The following is a 21,391-nucleotide window of genomic DNA, read 5'->3' as shown; positions in this document are numbered from 1 at the left end:
AGAGAGAGATAAAGAGAGAGAGAGAGAGGGAGAGACAGAGAGAGATAGAGAGAGAGACAGAGAGAGAGAGAGAGAGAGAGAGACAGAGAGAGAGAGACAGAGAGAGAGAGACAGAGAGATAGAGAGAGAGTGGACGGATAGTTGTCTGTGATTAACAAATAGCTGTCATCCACAATCACCTCGTTTTCTGCTCTCTGCTTTTCCACTCTTCTCATTCTTCCCCCTCTCTGTTTTTAAAGCTAAAAGCAGGTTGTGGTTGCTGCCAGCGACTGATGAACAGGATGTGTAAGAAAAGCACTCATGCAGAATCTTTATTCTCTGAAGAATCACATGATTTCCTCCTCTTTTCTAAAGAAAGCTAATGATGCGCACTAATGTACGGCTGCAGAAAGCATGTTAATCTTATCCTGACCCTTACACACCAGCACAACAATGGCATATACATCAACCTTTAGACACAACAATTGTATGCAATGCTACTTTTCCACTTTAAACAATAGTCCCCATTTAGAGCAGCTCAGAGTCCTCATTTAGAGCCTTTGTTTCAATAATGTGTCAGTCAAAACAAGCAGTAAGTTTGTCCAGTATGACCTCACTAAGCAAAACTCCCGAATTTCTATTGTAGAAGCCGAATCGTCTGCCCAGAGTGAGATCAGAGGGCTGGTCGCTATGGTGAAGAGAGTATATGTGAGAAAGTGTGTCATCAGAGACAAACATCAGTTCTTTCTCTACCGATCAACAAGCTCCAGGCACCATTTACGATACCAAACCACTAAAAATCTTATAAGCCAACTGAAAAATGAAAAGCCTCCTATAGACCAGCCCTCCCTGTCTGTGAGAAAGTGTATCAAGAACGCATCTGACCTCTCCAGTGTGTGCTCGTTAGCGTGAGCATGGTTAAAGAAGGAAGGAAGTTTTCAGAACAGTGGAGGTAAATGCACACAGAGACCACAAATTTGTACACATTTCTTCCCTGCTTACCCTCAAAGCCTGCACACACCCAGTGTTTCAAAGTGCTTCTTAATAAATGAGCAGGTTTGCTTTGTTGGTTTGCAATAACCTAACATGATCCACTCAGGTTTGTTGTGAGGAGGACAAGCTCACATGTGTAAATATTTGTAGCAATAACAAAAATCAGTGTAACTATACATTTGTAATAATTCTCACTGTACAGTTTTTCTTTACATAATCAGGTTTGCCAGACATTTCTGAGAGATTGTATTTTAACTGTAGCTTTGCACAGTGTAATAATATATTATTATAATATATGAATAATATGTTAGTGAATATTAGTGAACAGCTGTTTGATGATAAAACAAATGGCAGAGGAAACCAAAAATTACTCAGAACATTTCAAAAGTCCCAGACTTAACAAGTAGTGTATTGGCTATGAATTTTGTCAAGTCGCTATACCCACTTGATGAATTAAAACATTTTGTTTTTAATGTTTTGGACTGCCTTCATTGCTGTCTAGTGTTCACCAGCTTCCAGCTCATCATCACAGACATTGCTGGTACCTGATAAAGGTAACTGAGTGTAGGTGCATGATAGCTGTTGATATGTTCATATAATTCTGTCCATCTGCCTACCACATGATGTTGTCACTGTCTGCACCTTAGACAGCAGACCATTAATGGGTTAACATTAACAGCATTTAGCTGACACCTTTATCCAAAGCAGCTTACAATGATGACTGAGTGCAACTTGAGCAAATGAGGGTTAAGGGTCTTGTTCAGGGGCCCAACAGTGGCAACTTGGCAGTGGTGGGACTTGAACTGGCAACCTTCTGATTACTAGTCCAGTACCTTAACCACTGAAACATGTTTTATCAAAGGCTTTAGTATATGCAACGAAAATGACATCAGCCTATCTTGAATCCAGTCAATACATTTTCTTCTCTAAAGAATAATTACTGAGCAATCTTCTTCCTTGGTCCTGTTCTCACTTATAAAGCAGATCCAGTGATAATCTGCGCCTTTGTTCGACAGCTGTGCAGTCAGAAGCGATACACTTTCCTCGGTGTTCTCACGTGTGGTTTTACGCTGCAGTGAATCAGAACAGAAAACTGTCGTAACTGCGTGTGGCGGGTTTCCAGAAGCCATTTCCAGTGCATGCACCACACCCATAGACAAGGACTTCTATTCTTCCCACTCACATTTTCCTCTAGCGATCGATCCTTTGTCACTTTCATCTATTAGCGCAGGGGGCGAAGCTTACGGTGCTGTAGGCTGTCATATCTTACACTCAGCAGTAACTGGAAACTTAAAACATAAACTGTGCATAGAATGGGTTTAAACAGAGTCGGGACTTGTTGAGGAGACCCATCTACACATATAAGCGAGCAACAGCAAGCAGAAAAGAATATTGGATTTCTTTTTATCTAGTAACGTAAAAGTTTCCAAAAAACGAAAACAATTATCAGTAGTATTACCTATATATATATATATATATATATATATATATATATATATATATATATATATATATATATATATATATATATATATATATATATATATATGAAGCCTTTTACATTAATTTCAATTTAATTTCTACTTTCACTTGCAAAAACATGCTAGATTCCACTGCTTAAACTAAATGTTAATAAACACGTTAATGTTCATATATCCTCATTTATATGTTTATTTAGGCCTAATGATTTAAGAGTTTACTGGGGTTACATTTACAGGCTTTATGTAGTTTGTATCCAGGCTCTCAGTTGCACCAATAAACTATAATGCTAGCCCAATAGCTCCTCCCCCCCTCAAAACCCACACACACACACATCCCTTCCCGCACACCTGCTTTGGTCTGTGTAAACTGCACTCTGCCTCCATTTTTGGGTTAATCATTGTGACGCACACATTTATTTATGCACATGTCACCGTGACACAGCAGTGCTTCATAAATTATGGAAGCCTCCTTTCTTGGTCACAAACATTAGGTAACATTAAAAAAGTGAGTTCTGTGTGAAAAGGAGTAGTATATCACTCTCGTGATGGAATATAATCTCTAAAGTGTTTAATATGGAAAATACTACTGGCTTCTAAGAAAAAAAGATTTAAACTCCTAATTTTGTTTAAAACCTTTTATGATTGCACATATTCTTAAAATGCTATCACAACTGACACCTGTTTTCAGATGTTCAGTTAAATTTTGAGGAGCTATAAAAACAGAAATAAGCCTAAAGACCCTTGGCCACCTGCCATCATGCAACAAACTTTGTAAGACATTCAGTCATTATACAAGCAATGTCATGGCAAAATAAACCTATTAACCCTATGATGATAACACTGTATTCAGTTATGTTTTGAGTAATTACAGGTCACTGAAAATGACTGTGGTAGATGTTAGTGTTCATATCCCTGGTCTGGAGTCAGTATTCATATGTTGTTCAGCGAAGATTAGGTTCGGTAAAGATAACTGGAAGGTAGAAGAAAGATGAACTCAGATCAGTTCACACGCGTAGGAAGAAGAAAGCTTACAGAAGACTGTTGTTTTTTGCTACTGTTGCTACTCTAAAGTTCATGTGCAATACCTGTGTGAACACAGAGGGGAAGCTACAGGTAGATATTTCCCTAAGCATTAATAACTGGACAGTTACTTTTGAATACATCCAAAGATGTAACAGAAATACATCTGATGCAAAGATGCAAACACAAATAATCGAACTATAACAAATGACTACAAAAGCGTACATTCCCACTGAAAACTGAATAAAAACTCGGTATTGTAATCAGGGTCAAATTTTGCCCTTTTAATGAAAATTATATATGTACCTTTTGGAAAAAGCCTTTTTGACTTTCACAAGGTTACCAATTTCCCCACTAGTTTTCAAACTTAGGACATTTTAGAAAGGAAAACGTACAAAAACAAACACACACACACACACACACACACACACACACACACACACACACACACACACACACACTAAAAATAACCTGAGAGTTTACTGGTGACAGGAGGTCCAGTGCTCCACCAGTGTGAATAACAATGGGGGGGCACCTCCCTGCAACGTCCAGTGATTAACAATGAAAAAATCTAGAAAAACATGAATCTGTGTGTGTGTGTGTGTGTGTGTTTTCAGTATGGCCTTTTTGTGGAGACCATACTCAGAATTTAATTATTGAAGAGCAGTTTAAAAGTGGGAACAATAACAATATCCAGTCTGTCCACAGCACAGTGCTACATACAGAGATACACACACACACACACACACACAATTCATTGCTTTCTCTAACTAATGTACAAAATCAGATCTTCAGCATACTTAGCACAACTCTTTGAAGACGGGAAGTAATCCTAAAAGAGCTATCAAACATCCTGTGGTACATGTTCTCACACACACACACACACACACACACACACACACAGGAAAGGAAAACAACTACTAGCTGTATAATAACATTTTCAAGATTTAAATATAGATAGTTTTACAAAATGAGTTGATTCAGTACAATGAAGTTGCGATAAAAATCAAATGTATGAAAAGTAAGAGCAGTGGGAATTGTTTACCGTAGCACTCCCCCACCGGAGAACACGACACAGGACCACCACTACGATCACATCATTAAACATGGAATACACAGCCTGTATATAGAGAGTAATCCAGCAGCACCATACAATCAGAACTCCAGAATAGTGAGATTTAATTCCACACTGTCTACTGTAATGGATGCAGAAACAGTTCACACAGCCCAGACCAGTGGACGAGCTGAGACTCTCACGCTCATACTGAGGAGCTGCATGACTTTATTAGCTGGACACTCAAGAAGAACGTGTCCCTCAAGCCTTTAATTGAGGTGTCTTTCCATGACACTGTCACTTTGATCATTACAGATGGAACCCAAGACACCTGTAAAGCTGCTTAGTGATAATGTGTCAAAAAGGTGCTGTATAAATAAGTTTAACTTGACCTGGCTTGAATAATCATCTTTAGATATTACTGGTTGCAACTTCATTTAGGATTGCATGATGAATTCCATTTTAAAAGGACATTTAACTGTTTCATTACTGTAGAGAATTATACGGCTGTTATGACCTCTCGGTTTCTACCTGTGTTTATATGGTAGGGATGTACATGTGAGCAGGTAGCTTGAGAAGGAGTAGTGGTGAGAGCCTGATCTAAACTGTGATAAAACATCATACAGTAGCGAACTTAACTACCAACATTAAGTTGCAATCTGCAACCTTGCTGTCCTGTACCCAAGATAACAACTAGATCACTGGAATTCTGAATATGGCCAGCTAAAGAAATTGAGACTGCTGTTTCTCCATGTGAGAGAGAGAGAGAGAGAGAGAGAGAGAGAGAGAGAGAGAGAGAGAGAGAGAGAGAGGCTGAGACAGATATGTACTCAGAGGAAGAATGGGTGTTTGTGTTTTTTTTAAATGAAAGACTGAGAGAATCATAAAGTTTGGAAAAGTCCTTGGGCCAAAACTGGCCCTGTGACTGTCACAAAACTGAAAAAGAGAGAGCAATGAAAACGTATTCAGCTCTGTCTGGTTATCCTCGTCCACTATAGTGTTATAAAGAGGACTGTGTTCTGAAGTTGTGGAACATAGAAAGTACGTGTTTCTTTTTAATAAAATAATTACTACACTCTTCTTTAGATACTTATTAAAACTGAGCAAAAGTGGTGTGTGTATGTAATGTATGCCACATTAACAATCAAAATGATTGTCACCAGCATGTGTTGTAATTATGTCCAGTGACATTAGCCAGACTCTAGCTGCAGGCTAGCGTGAAGACACATACACACACACACACACACACACACACACACACACACAGACACACACACACACACACACACACACACACACACTTAAGGTCTGGTAACTACTGTTAGCACTGACATTACAAAGCTTACCCTCTACTGTCTGTGACACAACCCCCTCCCAACACACACACACAGACTTGATGCTTGCTTATTGCTGTTAGCATTTGCATTACAAACCATAGCCCTCTATTGACATGTAACACACACATGCTTTTTGGTGCACAACCTTGACTTGTGTGTCTTTCATGGTCACAGTAATCACAATAGTCCTGTCTGGCTCAGCACAGCAGGGCACTAAAGTTACAAAAGTTGCATTAGTTTGCAGAGGGGTGTAAAATTTACACCAGGACGCTAATCTGGTACAACGGCTCAGGGACAGAAATGCAAGCCCACGAGACCTTCATCTAATGTGCATCAGAACAATCACTCAAGCTCTGGTTCATCTAGTGCAGACATATTTTTCCGTTCACTAGTTCTTGACCCTGGTACAGTGGTAACACATCGTATAGGATCTTTGACCAGTGTGAGAGACTGATAGAGAGAAAGATCTTACCGGGCTGGTGACAAGACAAGTGCAATGCAATCCAGTCCCCTTTTAGTCCAAACTTGTGATTTACACACAAACACACACACACAGACAGACACAGTGTTTGGAGATGAGAACAGACTGGAGACAAACAAGTGTGTGTGTAAGAGAGGAGCATGTGATTCTGTCCTCCTATACACACACACACTTTCTTTCTTTTCCCCTCCTCCTTTGCCACACCCCCTCTCTCATTTGTCTCCGCCTCTTTGTCCTTCCTCTCTCGCTAGGCCCCTCCCATGCTTTTCTCTTGTGATCTGCCCACTCCTGCCTAACTTCCCTCTTCCTTTTCCTATCTACAGCCTTCCTACACACACACACAACTCTTTAATTAGGCAGAAATCAAACGCTGACCACCAGTGTATCAGATAAATTGGTAAATCGGTAAATAATCAATGATGAACACTGTGAAGTTCTGATGTCAAAAATGTGAAGAACGTGGCACTCTCCTTCAATAAGTCCTGCAGTAGTTTTTCTCCCCCGGACGTGTGGGACGAAGTCAGCATGCAGGAGCACGGCAGGGTGTGTGTGAGGGTGGTGTGCGTGTGTGTGTGTGTGTGTGTGTGTGTGTGTGTGTGTGTGTGTCGGGGGGGGGCAGCATGGAGCACATAGGACTGGTAACGCTGGCCACAGCCTTGCTGAGCTGGTAGGAATGCTCTCATGGTCACCTACAAATTTCCATTCACACATGCTCACACAACAGGATCTCTGAATGACTGTAGGAAAACAAAGATACCAGGAGAATGTGAGTTTTATCTCTAATATGGAACATGGACACACACACTCCTAACACAGCTGCCAGTCAGGTAACACTCCCATAACACTTTTTACATTCCTTTCACACACAGGTAACATTCTGCTTTGTAGGACGTGTAGAATGATTACACTGAGTCAGTAAAACCCCACCAGCGCCACTCCTGACACATCCACCTTCTCCAACCTTGTGATTTTTATGGTGGCCTGCTATCATTCTTCAGCCAGAGGTCACTATAACACACACACACACACACACACACACACACACACATAGAACAGCCAACTCCAAAATGTAATTAACATGCAAATGTTTATCCTGCAATTACTGTCTCCAGATAAATAAGAGCTTACGACCCAGACTGTGGTCATTTCTGACAAAAGAAAGTGTGGGAAATAAATCGATAAAAATTGTTCATAAAAGCATGTTTGAATATCACCATTTGTAATTTATTAAAAGGGTTTTAATATACATTATATGGATATTCATACAAGAGCTATTTATTCATGTACAAATTACAAATACATAAAGTTTCATTAAACTCTTCAGTTTAAATGTACAAAAAAAGAAAGAAAAAAAGTCCAATAAAAATCCCACGGCTGTTTCATAGCAGCTTTGCAACCTGGCGAGACTTTCCCCTCTCAGGAGCTCTCACGAGACTTTCCCCCTTTCATGAGATCTCAAGAGACTTTCCCACTCTCAGGAGAACTCACGAGACTTTCCCCCTCTCAGGAGAACTCATGAGACTTTCCCCCTCTCAGGAGAACTCATGACTTTCCCACTCTCAGGAGAACTCACGAGATTTTCCCCTTCTCAAGAGAACTCATGAGACTTTCCCACTCTCAGGAGAACTCACGAGATTTTCCCCTTCTCAAGAGAACTCATGAGACTTTCCCCCCCTCAGGAGAACTCATGAGACTTTCCCCCTCTCAGGAGAACTCACGAGACTTTTCCATTCTCAGGAGAACTCACCGAATCTTATCGGCTCCCAAAATATTAAACATATTTGTTCTCTCTCTTTGTTTTGGCAGTAAGGAAGAGGCTCACCTTTATCTAACGGGTCAAGGAAGGAGCACTGATCTGAGATCAGTTTTAACCATTTCCATCGTGATAAACTAAAACATTCTGCACATGGAATTCTGATCACTAATCACTATTCTTGAAACAACTGATAAACATGGATCTATGCCTGTTTCACAGGGCAGACGTAAAAGAAACAGGAAATACAAAAAAGACAGATGTCCCAACGTCCCAGACACAGAGAATTAGCTTGTTTTATCATTAATACAAAACACTATTTAAAAAAAAACTTACTTTAATAATGTGTTAATGCTAAAAAGACATTCTGTTTGTGATGTGTGTGTGCACATGCGCGGGTGCATGTGTATATGGTTCACTCGCTGTATGTTAAACAGAAAAACAAGTGAGATGGGGTGAGAGAAAAAATTACAACACAAGGAGAGAAGCAAGAACTGCAGGTGAAAGGACAGAGTTAAGGATTAAGAGTTAACAAGGCAAAGCAAAGTAAACAAGCTACTAAGAGAAGAGAGGAGACAGACCACGTGACTTCTTCATAAAGGAACACATCTCACACTGGGGAAATACAGCAGATCACAGCCAGCTTTCAGATCGGCGGCTTTGTCATTTGTGCTGGAAGAACTAAAGCCCTCACAGCACATTTAAAGACTCCTTCTAATTTAATTAAAACCATTTAAAAATCAAACAAACAAACAAAAAAACTTACATAGACAATAAAAACATACAATTTTACACAGTTCTCTTGTTCTCTCACCCCCATTTTATAGCATGTTAAATCTTGCTTCATCCCAAGTAAGATTTTTTTGTTGTTGTTTTGTCTTTGTGTGACGTTATGATACAGTGCAGAGTATATGGGCTTTGATTAAATAAGAGCATGTCTAGTGTTTGTGGAGCCCCCTGTGGGTCACTCTGTGGCAGTGCTGGCTGTGTTGCTTGTGCTCTGTTGGATGGGCACACAGTAGTTGGGCTGGTCTGACTGTGTGTATCCTGGCACACACTGGCACTTATACGATCCCTTGGTGTTGATGCACTTGGCGTTTTTGCACAAAGACATCTGCTTGTTAAGCTCAGAGCATTCATTTACATCTGAAAGAAACCGAAAAACAGGTCTTCAATACGTAAGTGGAACCGTATTGCGTGGTTCAGACCTGTGACGGCTACAACACAAATCCTCTGTATTTCACATGGAATAAAATATGTAGGTGCTGATTTCTGGACCTCCAAACGTACTCTTTAGTCTAGTAGAAAGATGTTAGCTCTGAACTTTATTTATTGCCTTCTGCACACTGCAGGATCAGAAATGATTTCAGTTCATCTACCAATGATGATTAATCTTTATTTCCAAAAGATGTTCTGGCTGGTTGTTATTTATAACAATATAGTTCTGGCTTGTTGTTATTATATTGAACTAACTTTTTCAGAACAAAATCTATAGCTTCATAATATGGCACTTCATTTAAAATATAGTGACAGGAAAAGATCTACATGTGTTTAAAGCAAAAGTTATAAATGTATGAAAATGGGCATAAAAAGGTCTTATTGTACATGAAATAGATTAAAACAGCCATTAAATATTAAAATATGTGGTACAGAGTCTTAACCGGAAACTAAATGGGCACCAAACTGAAGGTCTGTGAGATGGAGTTGTGGCTCACCCACGCAGGCCATGCGGGACATGTCGAGGGTGTAGCCGTCGAAGCAGTCGCACGTGAAGCCCTCCTGCACCCGCACACAGTGGCCATTCTCACAGCCGTTCAGCACGCCGCATTCCTCTGCTTGCAAGCCCTCGAACGCGCTGTAGCGGCTCCCTGGCGCTGGAACACGTCATACATGCGGAGATACAAAAGCACCAAGTCAGAGTTTGTTAAATACCAACCGTAACATTAAGTTGTACCATCAAATTAGAGATTTCAAAAAGTCGTGTAAATATATTCTAATAAAATATGTATATAGTTCACACATTCCCACAAAAGATTATTTTCATCAGGGCTAGCATACCCATTTCAATTAATTAGTAATTAATATATTAATTAATTATTCCCTTAAAGAGATTAACCAGGTTTGTTGCAGTAGGAGAAACACTTGCCTCTTTGGCCCTGTTGCCAGCAAACATTTTTATATGCATGACCACATGATGGCAGCAGAGAGCTGTGTAAATTATGGCCTGATATCAGCCCATCAGATGCAGAAATTATGAGAAAAGATCCCCAGATACAGAGCTGAGGCCTGTTTAGACTGCTTTCTTACAGCTATTGTGGGAATGCATCACCCTAGCAATGCATGTGAGTCAGTGGAGGCTGCTTTAAATTATGCAAATAAGATTATATGAATGAGTTCCAACTGTCTTTCAATTACTAGTCACAATAAGTAACCTTAAGCTTTTTTGTTCTTCTCTTTTTGTGGAAACTGACAAAATATTTTAAATAGGTATGTAATTTTGCTCCAGCCAGTCACCTACCAGCATAGGAGTAACCTGAAATCAGTGGATGGCAGATTCTACACATGAAGAGGTTAAAACATGTCAGGGTTATAAGGTTTATAAGCCTTCTCAGGCTATAAGGGGTTCTGGCATTCATAACGGAACCACTGGGTCCACTGGAGCAGGCAGAGGCTGTGCTGGTTCTGGCCACTAGGGGGCTACTTAGAAACAAAAAGCAAAAACAAAATGAGAGAATGTGGAAATAGCTGTGAGCTTGTGTGACTTACTGTTGAGGTTGACATAATCCTCATAGAAGGTTGGCTCGGGGTTCATAGGTCGTGGGTCATACTCAGGGCTGACCTCGTACTCATGGACAGGTGCAGCGACCAGAGCATCTCGACCGTACGGCCGTCTGTTACTGCTGGAGCCTCGCAAATTACACATAATGACGTAGTCCTCTAGAGGGGGAGGGAGAGAGTGAGAGAGGAAGAAGACAGTACATATTTAAGAGTAAAAGAAGGGAAGCAGGAAAGAATTGAAAGATGGAAGAAATGGAGGTGAGATAGAGGACAGAGACAGAGGAGGATGTGGTGGGACAGAGAGGTAGAGAGAGGAAAAGAGAATATAACACAAGATTTCAACCCAGAATTCAAACTCGACTAGTAACATGCTTCCAATCGCTGACCAGAAAAGACCTGCCGATGTCTGCCAGGATGATGACAAGATGGGTGTAATCATCCAGAGGTCTCCGAGATTCACATATGGAGTTACTCAAACAGCAAATGAGGCATGACACTCAAATAAGGCATGGCACTCAAAAGAAACTCGATGTGTTTCAAATCCCCAAACATGCCCTGCTCGTATGAGCCTTCAAGACCCATCTGCATGTGCCATGTGGTCAGCAGAGGGGGTGCATCCACTGACACTCAGCAGTTTCCACATCCTAACCCAAGGAGACCCACAATGCACTTCTCCATATTTCTATATACACAGACACCTGACTGGAGACAGGAGTGGGTCAATCACTTGCTAACAGGCTGCATCAGCCAGAGAGGCAGAAGGAACAGAAAACCAGACCGAGAACAAGGATCAGGGCAGTAGAACATCTCCACAGTGCACTGACAAGAGAACCAGGGCAGTAGAAGGTCTCCACAGCGCACTGAGAATGAGGACCAGGGCAGTAGAAGGTCTCCACAGCACACTGCCTACAAGAAAGCATTCATACAGGAAGCAGCACTAGAGACAACGGGACATGGCCCGGGCCTTGCAGGCAGGGTGGGGGGTTGTGTTTGTGTGTCTGTGTGTGTGTTTGTTCAGGACAGGTTCCAGTTCCAAACAGCAAACACACACCAAGTGGAACCAATTCTACACTCATCATTTTTTGTTTTTTGTCTGGAATTTAGAAACAGCTCAGTAAGAAAGAAAGTTTTTCAATATGTTCCAAGGAAAAGGCTGTGAGGTCAGTGGGAGGGAGTCTCAGTCATGTCATGTCTGTTGATGTTAATGAACTCCTGGCATGTGACTCATGTGACCAGAGATAATCTCCTTTTAATAGCCACAGGATGTCCATCTTTACGCACGAAGTCTGTTCTTGTGTTTTGGTCAGTCCTACACCTCATACACAGCCATTTAAATTCACAAAGGACTTGTGGATTGGCTGACGTGTTGAATCGGGGAGGCCAGCAAGGACCTCCAACTCCTGCCCTCCAGATCCTGACCTCTGCACTACAGGCTCATCCAGTGCTTTCAAATGTCCCTTCAAATTAATTTAATGGATCTTTTTAAAAGCATCACTGTGTAACCAGCAGCTTGTCTGTGTGTTCAGTCAGGTCTTGTCTAGCAGTCATTCAGAAGCTGCAGACGAGAGGTCATGGTGCTGGGCTGATCAGATCCCATTCAAACACATTTAGTGAAAAGGAAAACAATTCATATTCCTCTTTGAACTATGGATGCCTATAAAATAGCAACACTCCCAGACACACACACACACGCACGCACACTTACATACACACACACACACATATGTGTGTGCGTGCGCGTGTGCTTGTGTATGTATATGCGTGTATATGTGAGTGTGTGTGTGTGTGTGTGTGTGTACCTGAGTCTCTGAGAGGGCACAGAGCACAATCCATGCCCCACGCCTCTCCATACAGACAGCAGCACTCTGTGTATGTGGTTTCCTTGTTGCTCAGTGGATTAGTGCAGGTCAGGGTGTCTGTCACAGTCTCCCAGCAGACACTCTGGAACATGATCTGTTCTCTGTGCTCTGAGGATCGCACACATGCATATGTAGTACACACACAGAATTAGAGAATGAGCATCCAAAAACTCAACCTATTCTTTATAGTTTTATAACTTTTTAGTTTTATCTACTGTTTAATGTCGTTCTTTACGGATATGATTAATGTGTAGTAATAATTCATCCTTGATATCCTCCATGGGTGCAAACACATGCTGATTGGTACAGGTGCACACAGGTATACACACATGTATACACACAGGTATACACACAGATATACATACATGTATACAAACAGGTATACACACAGATAGATACACACAGGTATACATACACGTATACACACAGGTATACATACAAGTGTATACACATGTATATACACACAGGCATACATATAGGTGTACACACAGGTATACACGCTGATATACATATATGTATACAGAGGTATACATACGGGTATACACACAGACATACACAGAGATATACATACATGTATACACACAGGTATACACGCTGATATACATTCATGTATACACACAGGTATACATACAGGTATACACAGATATACATATATGTACACCCACAGGTATACATATATTTATACACACAGGTATACATACAGGTATACATATATACACACACACAGGTATACATGCTGATATACATACGTGTATACACAGGTATACACACAGATATACATACATATGTACACACAGGTATACAGGTATATACATAGGTATAAATATATACACACAGGTATACATGCTGATATACATACAGGTATACACACAAATATACATACATATGTACACACAGGTACACAGGTATACATATATGTATACACACAGGTATATACACACAGGTATACATACATGTATACACATAGCTTTACACACAGGTATACACACAGGTATACACACAGATATATACACACAGATATACATATATGTATACGCACAGGTATACACAGGTGTATACACACAGGTATACATACATGTATACACATATAAATACATACATGTATACACATAGGTATACATACATGTATACACACAGGTATACATACATGTATACACACATATATACATGCAGGTATACATACAGGTATACATACACGTATACTCACAGGAATACATACATGTATACACAGGTTTACACACAGGTATACACACAGGTATACACAGAGATATACACACATGTATATATGCAGGTATACACACACAGGTATGCACACAGGTATACACACACAGATACACACACAGGTATACATACATGTATACACACAGGTATACACGCAGATATACACACATGTATACACACAGATTATACCTGCATGTATACATGTATGTATAAACACAGGTATATACACACAGTTATACATACATGTATACACACAGGTATACATACATACATGTATACACACAGAAATACATACATGTATACACACAGGTATACACACAGAAATCCATACATGTATACACACAGAAATACATACATGTATTCACACAGGTATACATACAGATATACATACATGTATAGACACAGGTATACATACAGATAACCACACATGTATACATGCAGGTATACACACAGGTATACATACAGATATACACATAGGTATACACACCACACAGGTATACATATGAACTACTCCAGATCAGTCTGGTACTGGTGGGACAAATGGAATATTTCAAATCTGTATTCATGAGTGTGTGAACACGTTTTGGAATGCAAGGCTTAGGATGTACGAGTTTGGCCCACGAAAACCTGGTGTTAGTAAAGGGTTAAAGGTTTAGGGTTTAGTGATTATGGATTAGGGTGCAAACTTTACCTGCCACAGCGGGGGAACTGCAGCTCTTGCCATCGGGTGCAAGTTCCATGGGTGGAGCGCAAAAACACTGGTAGGAGCCGCGGGTATTCTTACACTGTCCATTCACACAGCTTGACTCATCTAAACACTCATCAGTATCTGCAGAGAGGGGAACGGAGAGAGAGGGGGTGAGAGAAAGCATGAATGAGAGAGAGAGCGAGAAAGACAGAGAGGGGAGAGATAGAAAGCATGAATGAAAGGGATAGAGAAAGAAAGAGCATGAGTGAGAGAGGGAGATTTTGCTATTTAACTACATGCAGTAGGGAAGAGTTGAGTTATGAGGAATGAACCCAGGTGATGATGATGATGTCATGATGATGTCATGATGTTGTCATGGTGATGTCATGGTGCTGGTGCTCTGGGTGAAGAAGGGATTCAGGGCTGATATTTAAGGTCTAAGATTGATCATTGATCAATGTGTCCATAGTTCTGGTCTTTGCATTTCTGAAAGGTCCAGTTTCAAAGTACAAATCCAACTAATGAAACACACACACACAGACATGCAGACACGCAGACACACAGACTTTGCGGTGGAGTGTAAATGGCCCCACTGCACTGAGCTCCACCCTCCATGGAGCTTTACGGAGGGTGTGGGGTGTGTTGCTCTCAGCCTAATCATTGCTATAATTAGCTGTGGCATTCATAACAGAGCCAAAATGTGTGTGTGTGTGTGTGTGTGTGTGTGTGTGTGTGTGTGTGTGTGTGTGTGTGTGTGTGTGTGTGTGTATATGTGTGTGCATATGTGTGTGCATATGTGTGTGCATGTGTTATCCAACTTCCACTGCCTCTTTTTAGACCTTCCCCACCCAAACATTCACCCAGGGTTTGGCCCATAGACTCGTTACACACACACCTGCATACACACACAGACACACACACACACACAAACAGATACATAAACAGACACACACACACAAACAAGCTGACATAGAGACACATAGGGTCACACACACACACACACAGATACATAAACAGACACACACACAAACAAGCAGACATAGAGGCACACACACACACACACACACACACACACAGTCTTCTTTGTCTGTGATGAATTATACAAAAAACCTCCTTCAGTATTCAACAGTATGGGTTACATTTTCACTACACACACACACAGTGTGTCAATGGTGACCTTAGTAACATCAAAGAAAACAGACTATAGAAAACACAACATACTCCTCCACTGGGTTTTAAACACACTGCATATTGCTCCACTGGGTAGTACACACAATGCATGTTACGGTGGGATGTTCTGGTCTTACCCACACACTGAAGTTCGTGGTAGTAGAATCCAGCTTTGCAGTAGCATTCGTAACTTCCTATTGTATCCAGACAGAAGCCATCCTTACAGATCTCCGTGCCAAAGAGAACACACTCATCTGCGTCTGCCCCCCACCCCGACACACACACACGCAAACACACACGCAGACACGCACAGTGTTAGCATCAAACTGACAGATTCACAGAAACTGCTGAGTTATTTAATTCATTTCATTTCAGTGTAATTTATATTTATATATTTATAGTGTTTTTAACAACAGACACATTCTTCGGGCACCTAGAACCAGGGCCAAACCCCTTAATGAGCAGGTGACCCACGCGGGCACAGATGTAAACACCAGCCCAAGCTCAAACACCAGCTCACTGCGCTCATAAACTAGTCAGTGGCCAAGAACCCAGAAAGGAAAAACAGGGACTCAGTGGCTCTAATTAGTGTGTGTAGGCATGTGTACGCGTGTGTGTGGGAACATGTGGGCCAGATGCTTACAGATGTCTAGGAGCTCTGTTCAGTAACACTCTAAATACAGCAACATTGAGCGTACACACAAACACACAGAGAGCATGCACACATGCAGAGCACACACAAACACACACACACAGAGCGCACACACACACACATAGCACACACACACAGAGAGCACACACACACAGAGAGCACACACACACGCAGAGCACACACAAACACCAAACACACACACACAGAGCACACACAAACACACACACACAGAGCACACACACGCAGAGAGCACACACAAACACCAAACACACACACACAGAGCACACAAACACACACACACAGAGCACACAAACACAGAGCACACAAACACAGAGAGCACACAAACACAGAGAGCACACAAACACACACAGAGCACACACAAACACACAGAGCACACACAAACACACACACAGAGCACACAAACACACACACAGAGCACACAAACACACACACAGAGCACACAAACACACACACATAGCGCACACACACAGAGAGCACACACACGCAGAGTACACATACATATACAGAGCACAAACAAACACACAGAGAGCACACAAACACACACACAGAGCACACACAAACACACAGAGAGCACACAGACAGAGCACAAACACACACAGAGCACACACAAACACAGAGAGAGCATACACAAACACACACACAGAGCACACAAACACGCAGAGAGCACACAAACACACAAAGCACACAAAACAAACCAGCAGCCCGGCACACGGGGAAGAGGCTGGTACCTTTGTAGCTGTCAGCTGAGGACACTCCAAGCACCGCATTCCCGCTAGGAATACTACCTGGGCCAGCAGGACACATTTTAACGAACTGATCTGTAGGAAACACAACAGGTGTGGAATATGACCTAGAAGGGAACTGTTGCTTTTGCTTTGCCATGTCTCACAGTACACGTCTTTGGTCATTAGCCTAATGAGATCGCTTGTAGGTCTTATTAGGAGTGCAAGTATTATATGTCTGATTCCAGTTACAGCCTGGGACTAAATGATACTTGCAGTAGAAATTCTCCAACAAGGCTGGATGGAAAATCCTTTTCAGTGGTGCTCTAATCTTAATCTGTGTCCTGTACACCAGCCTTACTGATTATATTCAGACACATTTTCAATCCCAGGGTTTCATTTATACGTGGGTTAAAATGAATATAATATACCCACTACAAATAACATGAATCACTAACCATTTATGTATAGAGCTGCGCTAAAATGTAGAATTTCACTAGTGTATAGATTTACACTAAAATACAGAGTTCTCTATTATGGCCTCTTGGGTAGCCGTGGTAGACCGTCAGCAGTGGTCAGCAGTGGTGATCATGACAGTTACAGGCCACTGCGGGGGCAGCAGGGCAGTTGCTGCGGGGGGAGGGTCTTACCTGTGTCCTTCACGGGGCAGGGGAAGACCTCACAGTTGTCCCCCCAGCCCGCGCCCAGCGTACAGCAGCACTCCTCTATGGTCACGCTCCTGGTCAGCACATTGTCGCACAGGTTCTCATCATCCAGGTTGTAGTAGCACTCTTTCCGCTCAACAGAGGGCACTGTGGAGCGGGAAGGGGCTGATTGTGGTCCATGGAGTTAAACCTTTTCCATAATTTTCTTTTTTTTTTTGTCATCAGGCAAAATAAAAGTCCCCAGCAAATGAAAGGCCTTATGGCTACATGTGCGGTTTTCTCACTAGTACCACTAGAAGATGTGAGAAAGCCCACTGCAGGTGTGCCAGGAGAGGAACGTATTCAATGTCCTCCAAGTGAAGCTTAGTAACCAGTCACCTGAGGGGAGAACGGCCGTCCCAACAACAGTAGAATCGTCTCCACCCACTTTGTCCAGACCCTCACAGGGAACTCATCCTCCCTGTTCTGCCTTATGATCAAACCTCCAAACGTCTCACTGTGCTCCACACGTCTCATTGTATACTCCACACTGCTCACTGTATGCTCCACACTTCTCACTGTATGCTCACCCTCAAACACCAGCATATTTTTGGGTCATATTTTTGATTTCAGCTTCTCCCCACACACTAAATGGTCTCATTTCTGTCTCAGTCCTGCTGCTGGTTTATGCTGTTTGTCTGTTTTTTGCACTTTTTTTATCACCATGACGAGTCTGGATGAGAGCGAAACTTTTAGAAGCTATTATAGAGCCAGTGGCAAACGCGCTGACCTTTTTTGAACATTAAAGTCATTCTCCCTGTATCTTTCGCACAGACTGTGCTCCCTCGCTTTGCAAGGCAAAACCACCAATGCAGCAAACGCCCAGCCCGTGACCTACGTGACCTGAGAGAACAGAACCATGCCGCGACCGTGACAACGAACCACCTCATCATCGTCATGCCTCATGCCACAATTCTGTCTGTGCACAGGTGCATGGGACTCACGCCATTACTTCTCTGTCCGTAATATGCCGAGGGGTTTGGAGGTCAGGGTTCGACGTTACAATGATGATGGATCCCATTTCGGCTGGGCCACTTCTCAGGTGCCCCCTATTCATCACACAAACTGCTCTGGGCAGGTCTGTCGGGCCGGGACCACGGGAGCACCCCGACTACACCACATTAATGTCCTGAATCATTATCAAAAGTCGGGTCTCTGAGTGAGGACAGTAACGGGGTACCGTGGGAGTGGCGATAGTGTGCTGTGTTTGTACAGAATGAATCAGGGACACCTGGAACGGGGGGTTAAAGGTTAAAGGGTGTATGTGTACAGGGAAACATGTATCTAAAGGACATAGAATCTGGATATTTCATTTTCCTCCAAAGTATGTGGCACGTGTGAAAGGATCAAAGAAGAAGGAAAGTCTCATACGTGGTTCATAGTGGCTACTTATGGGATAATTAAGGTTAGTGCAACATTTGTACAAGAGCAACTATAACTGCAATTCTAAAACTGTGATTAGATTATACTGACAAACACCAGACAGGGTGTATTAGATTAGGGTTAGATGACAAACTCCGGACAGGGTGTATTAGATTAGGGTTAGATGACAAACTCCGGACAGGGTGTATTAGATTAGGGTTAGATCATCCAGGTATCAGCATTAATCCCTGTATTTCTACAGTATTCTAGTTCATTGGTATCTTGGACTCTAACCTACTGTACTGTACTAGGATATTCTATGAATAAATTACAAAGTACTTTTGCAAATCGCTGTGGATAAGAGCATCTACTAAATGCCATAAATGTAGATGTAATGTAAATGTAGATGACAAACTCTGCACAGGGTGTAATAGATTAGGGTTAGATGACAAACTCTGCACAGGGTGTATTAGATTAGGGTTAGATGACAAACTCTGCACAGGGTGTATTAGATTAGGGTTAGATGACAAACTCTGCACAGGGTGTATTAGATTAGGGTTAGATGACAAACTCTGCACAGGGTGTATTAGATTAGGGTTAGATGACAAACACCGTACAGGGTGTATTAGATTAGGGTTAGATGACAAACACCGTACAGGGTGTATTAGATTAGGGTTAGATGACAAACTCTGCACAGGGTGTATTAGATTAGGGTTAGATGACAAACACCGTACAGGGTGTATTAGATTAGGGTTAGATGACAAACTCTGCACAGGGTGTATTAGATTAGGGTTAGATGAGAAACACCATACAGGGTGTATTAGATTAGGGTTAGATGACAAACACCGGACAGGGTGTATTAGATTAGGGTTAGATGACAAACACCGGACAGGGTGTATTAGATTAGGGCTAGATGACAAACTCCGGACAGGGTGTATTAGATTAGGGTTAGATGACAAACTCCGGACAGGGTGTATTAGATTAGGGTTAGATCATCCAGGTATCAGCATTAATCCCTGTATTTCTACAGTATTCTAGTTCATTGGTATCTTGGACTCTAACCTACTGTACTGTACTAGGATATTCTATGAATAAATTACAAAGTACTTTTGCAAATCGCTGTGGATAAGAGCATCTACTAAATGCCATAAATGTAGATGTAATGTAAATGTAGATGACAAACTCTGCACAGGGTGTATTAGATTAGGGTTAGATGACAAACTCTGCACAGGGTGTATTAGATTAGGGTTAGATGACAAACACCGTACAGGGTGTATTAGATTAGGGTTAGATGACAAACACCGTACAGGGTGTATTAGATTAGGGTTAGATGACAAACTCTGCACAGGGTGTATTAGATTAGGGTTAGATGACAAACTCTGCACAGGGTGTATTACATTAGGGTTAGATGACAAACACCATACAGGGTGTATTAGATTAGGGTTAGATGACAAACACCGTACAGGGTGTATTAGATTAGGGTTAGATGACAAACACCGGACAGGGTGTATTAGATTAGGGTTAGATGACAAACACCGGACAGGGTGTATTAGATTAGGGTTAGATGACAAACACCGTACAGGGTATATTAGATTAGGGTTAGATGACAAACACCGGACAGGGTGTATTAGATTAGGGTTAGATGACAAGCAGGCCTGGTCTGGTTGAGAATAGGCTGATCTGAAAAGGAGGTTTATACAGGACCTTTCGTGAGTCATACATGAATCTCATGGCTTAGACACGTTTACATAGCAGAGCAGTACAAAGGATCTGATAACAGAAGTTCTAGTCTAGGATTTAAAAGGGGGAGTGTTTCCAAAAAGTTGATGAAGTCTAGGAAATTTTCATCAATTGGGCAGTGTGAGTTTACAAAGTTGAAGTGTTTAATACATTAGAGCACAGGCTGGCTCTTTAGTCTAACTGTTGTGTTCTAGCTTTCACAAAGTAACCACGGTTGCAAAATTCTGTCTTGGATCTGTTGGAACATGGTGTACAGACATGGACTGTCTGGCCATCAGGGTTTGGAAAGCTGTGTGAGCCTGACCAGGCGGTCATACGGCACCCGTGAGTGCTCACGTCTTTAGCTTTCAGTCTTACCTTTAACCACAGGCAGGCA

General features: G+C 41.8%; 2 protein-coding genes across 13 annotated transcripts in view; both read right to left on the bottom strand.

Moving 5' to 3' along the window:
- Positions 1-6,486, bottom strand: part of rasgrp3 (RAS guanyl releasing protein 3 (calcium and DAG-regulated)) — a 36,545-nt gene extending 30,059 nt beyond the window's left edge. For all 9 annotated transcript variants that reach the window (XR_014125574.1, XM_035532907.2, XM_081721645.1 and 6 more), the window contains exon 1: positions 6,337-6,486. The gene's annotated coding sequence lies outside the window, so the exon portion shown is untranslated. The remainder of the gene's footprint in view (positions 1-6,336) is intronic.
- A 1,061-nt stretch (positions 6,487-7,547) lies between these two features.
- Positions 7,548-21,391, bottom strand: part of ltbp1 (latent transforming growth factor beta binding protein 1) — a 135,759-nt gene continuing 121,915 nt past the window's right edge. For all 4 annotated transcript variants that reach the window (XM_081721673.1, XM_081721672.1, XM_081721670.1 and 1 more), the window contains 9 exons: positions 21,373-21,391; positions 17,860-18,021; positions 17,216-17,305; positions 15,952-16,074; positions 14,648-14,785; positions 12,676-12,843; positions 10,865-11,035; positions 9,814-9,972; positions 7,548-9,244 (listed from right to left, as the gene is read on the bottom strand). The exon at positions 21,373-21,391 is cut by the window's right edge and continues 122 nt beyond it. In XM_081721673.1, coding sequence (XP_081577799.1) covers positions 9,063-9,244; positions 9,814-9,972; positions 10,865-11,035; positions 12,676-12,843; positions 14,648-14,785; positions 15,952-16,074; positions 17,216-17,305; positions 17,860-18,021; positions 21,373-21,391 — 1,212 coding nt within the window. In that variant the 3' untranslated portion in view covers positions 7,548-9,062. The remainder of the gene's footprint in view (positions 9,245-9,813; positions 9,973-10,864; positions 11,036-12,675; positions 12,844-14,647; positions 14,786-15,951; positions 16,075-17,215; positions 17,306-17,859; positions 18,022-21,372) is intronic.

This window comes from Electrophorus electricus, chromosome 10 (assembly GCF_041902795.1).
Source record: "Electrophorus electricus isolate QZ-2024a chromosome 10, ASM4190279v1, whole genome shotgun sequence".
Taxonomy (NCBI): Eukaryota; Metazoa; Chordata; class Actinopteri; order Gymnotiformes; family Gymnotidae; genus Electrophorus; species Electrophorus electricus.
This window is presented reverse-complemented; position numbering and strand designations above follow the sequence as displayed.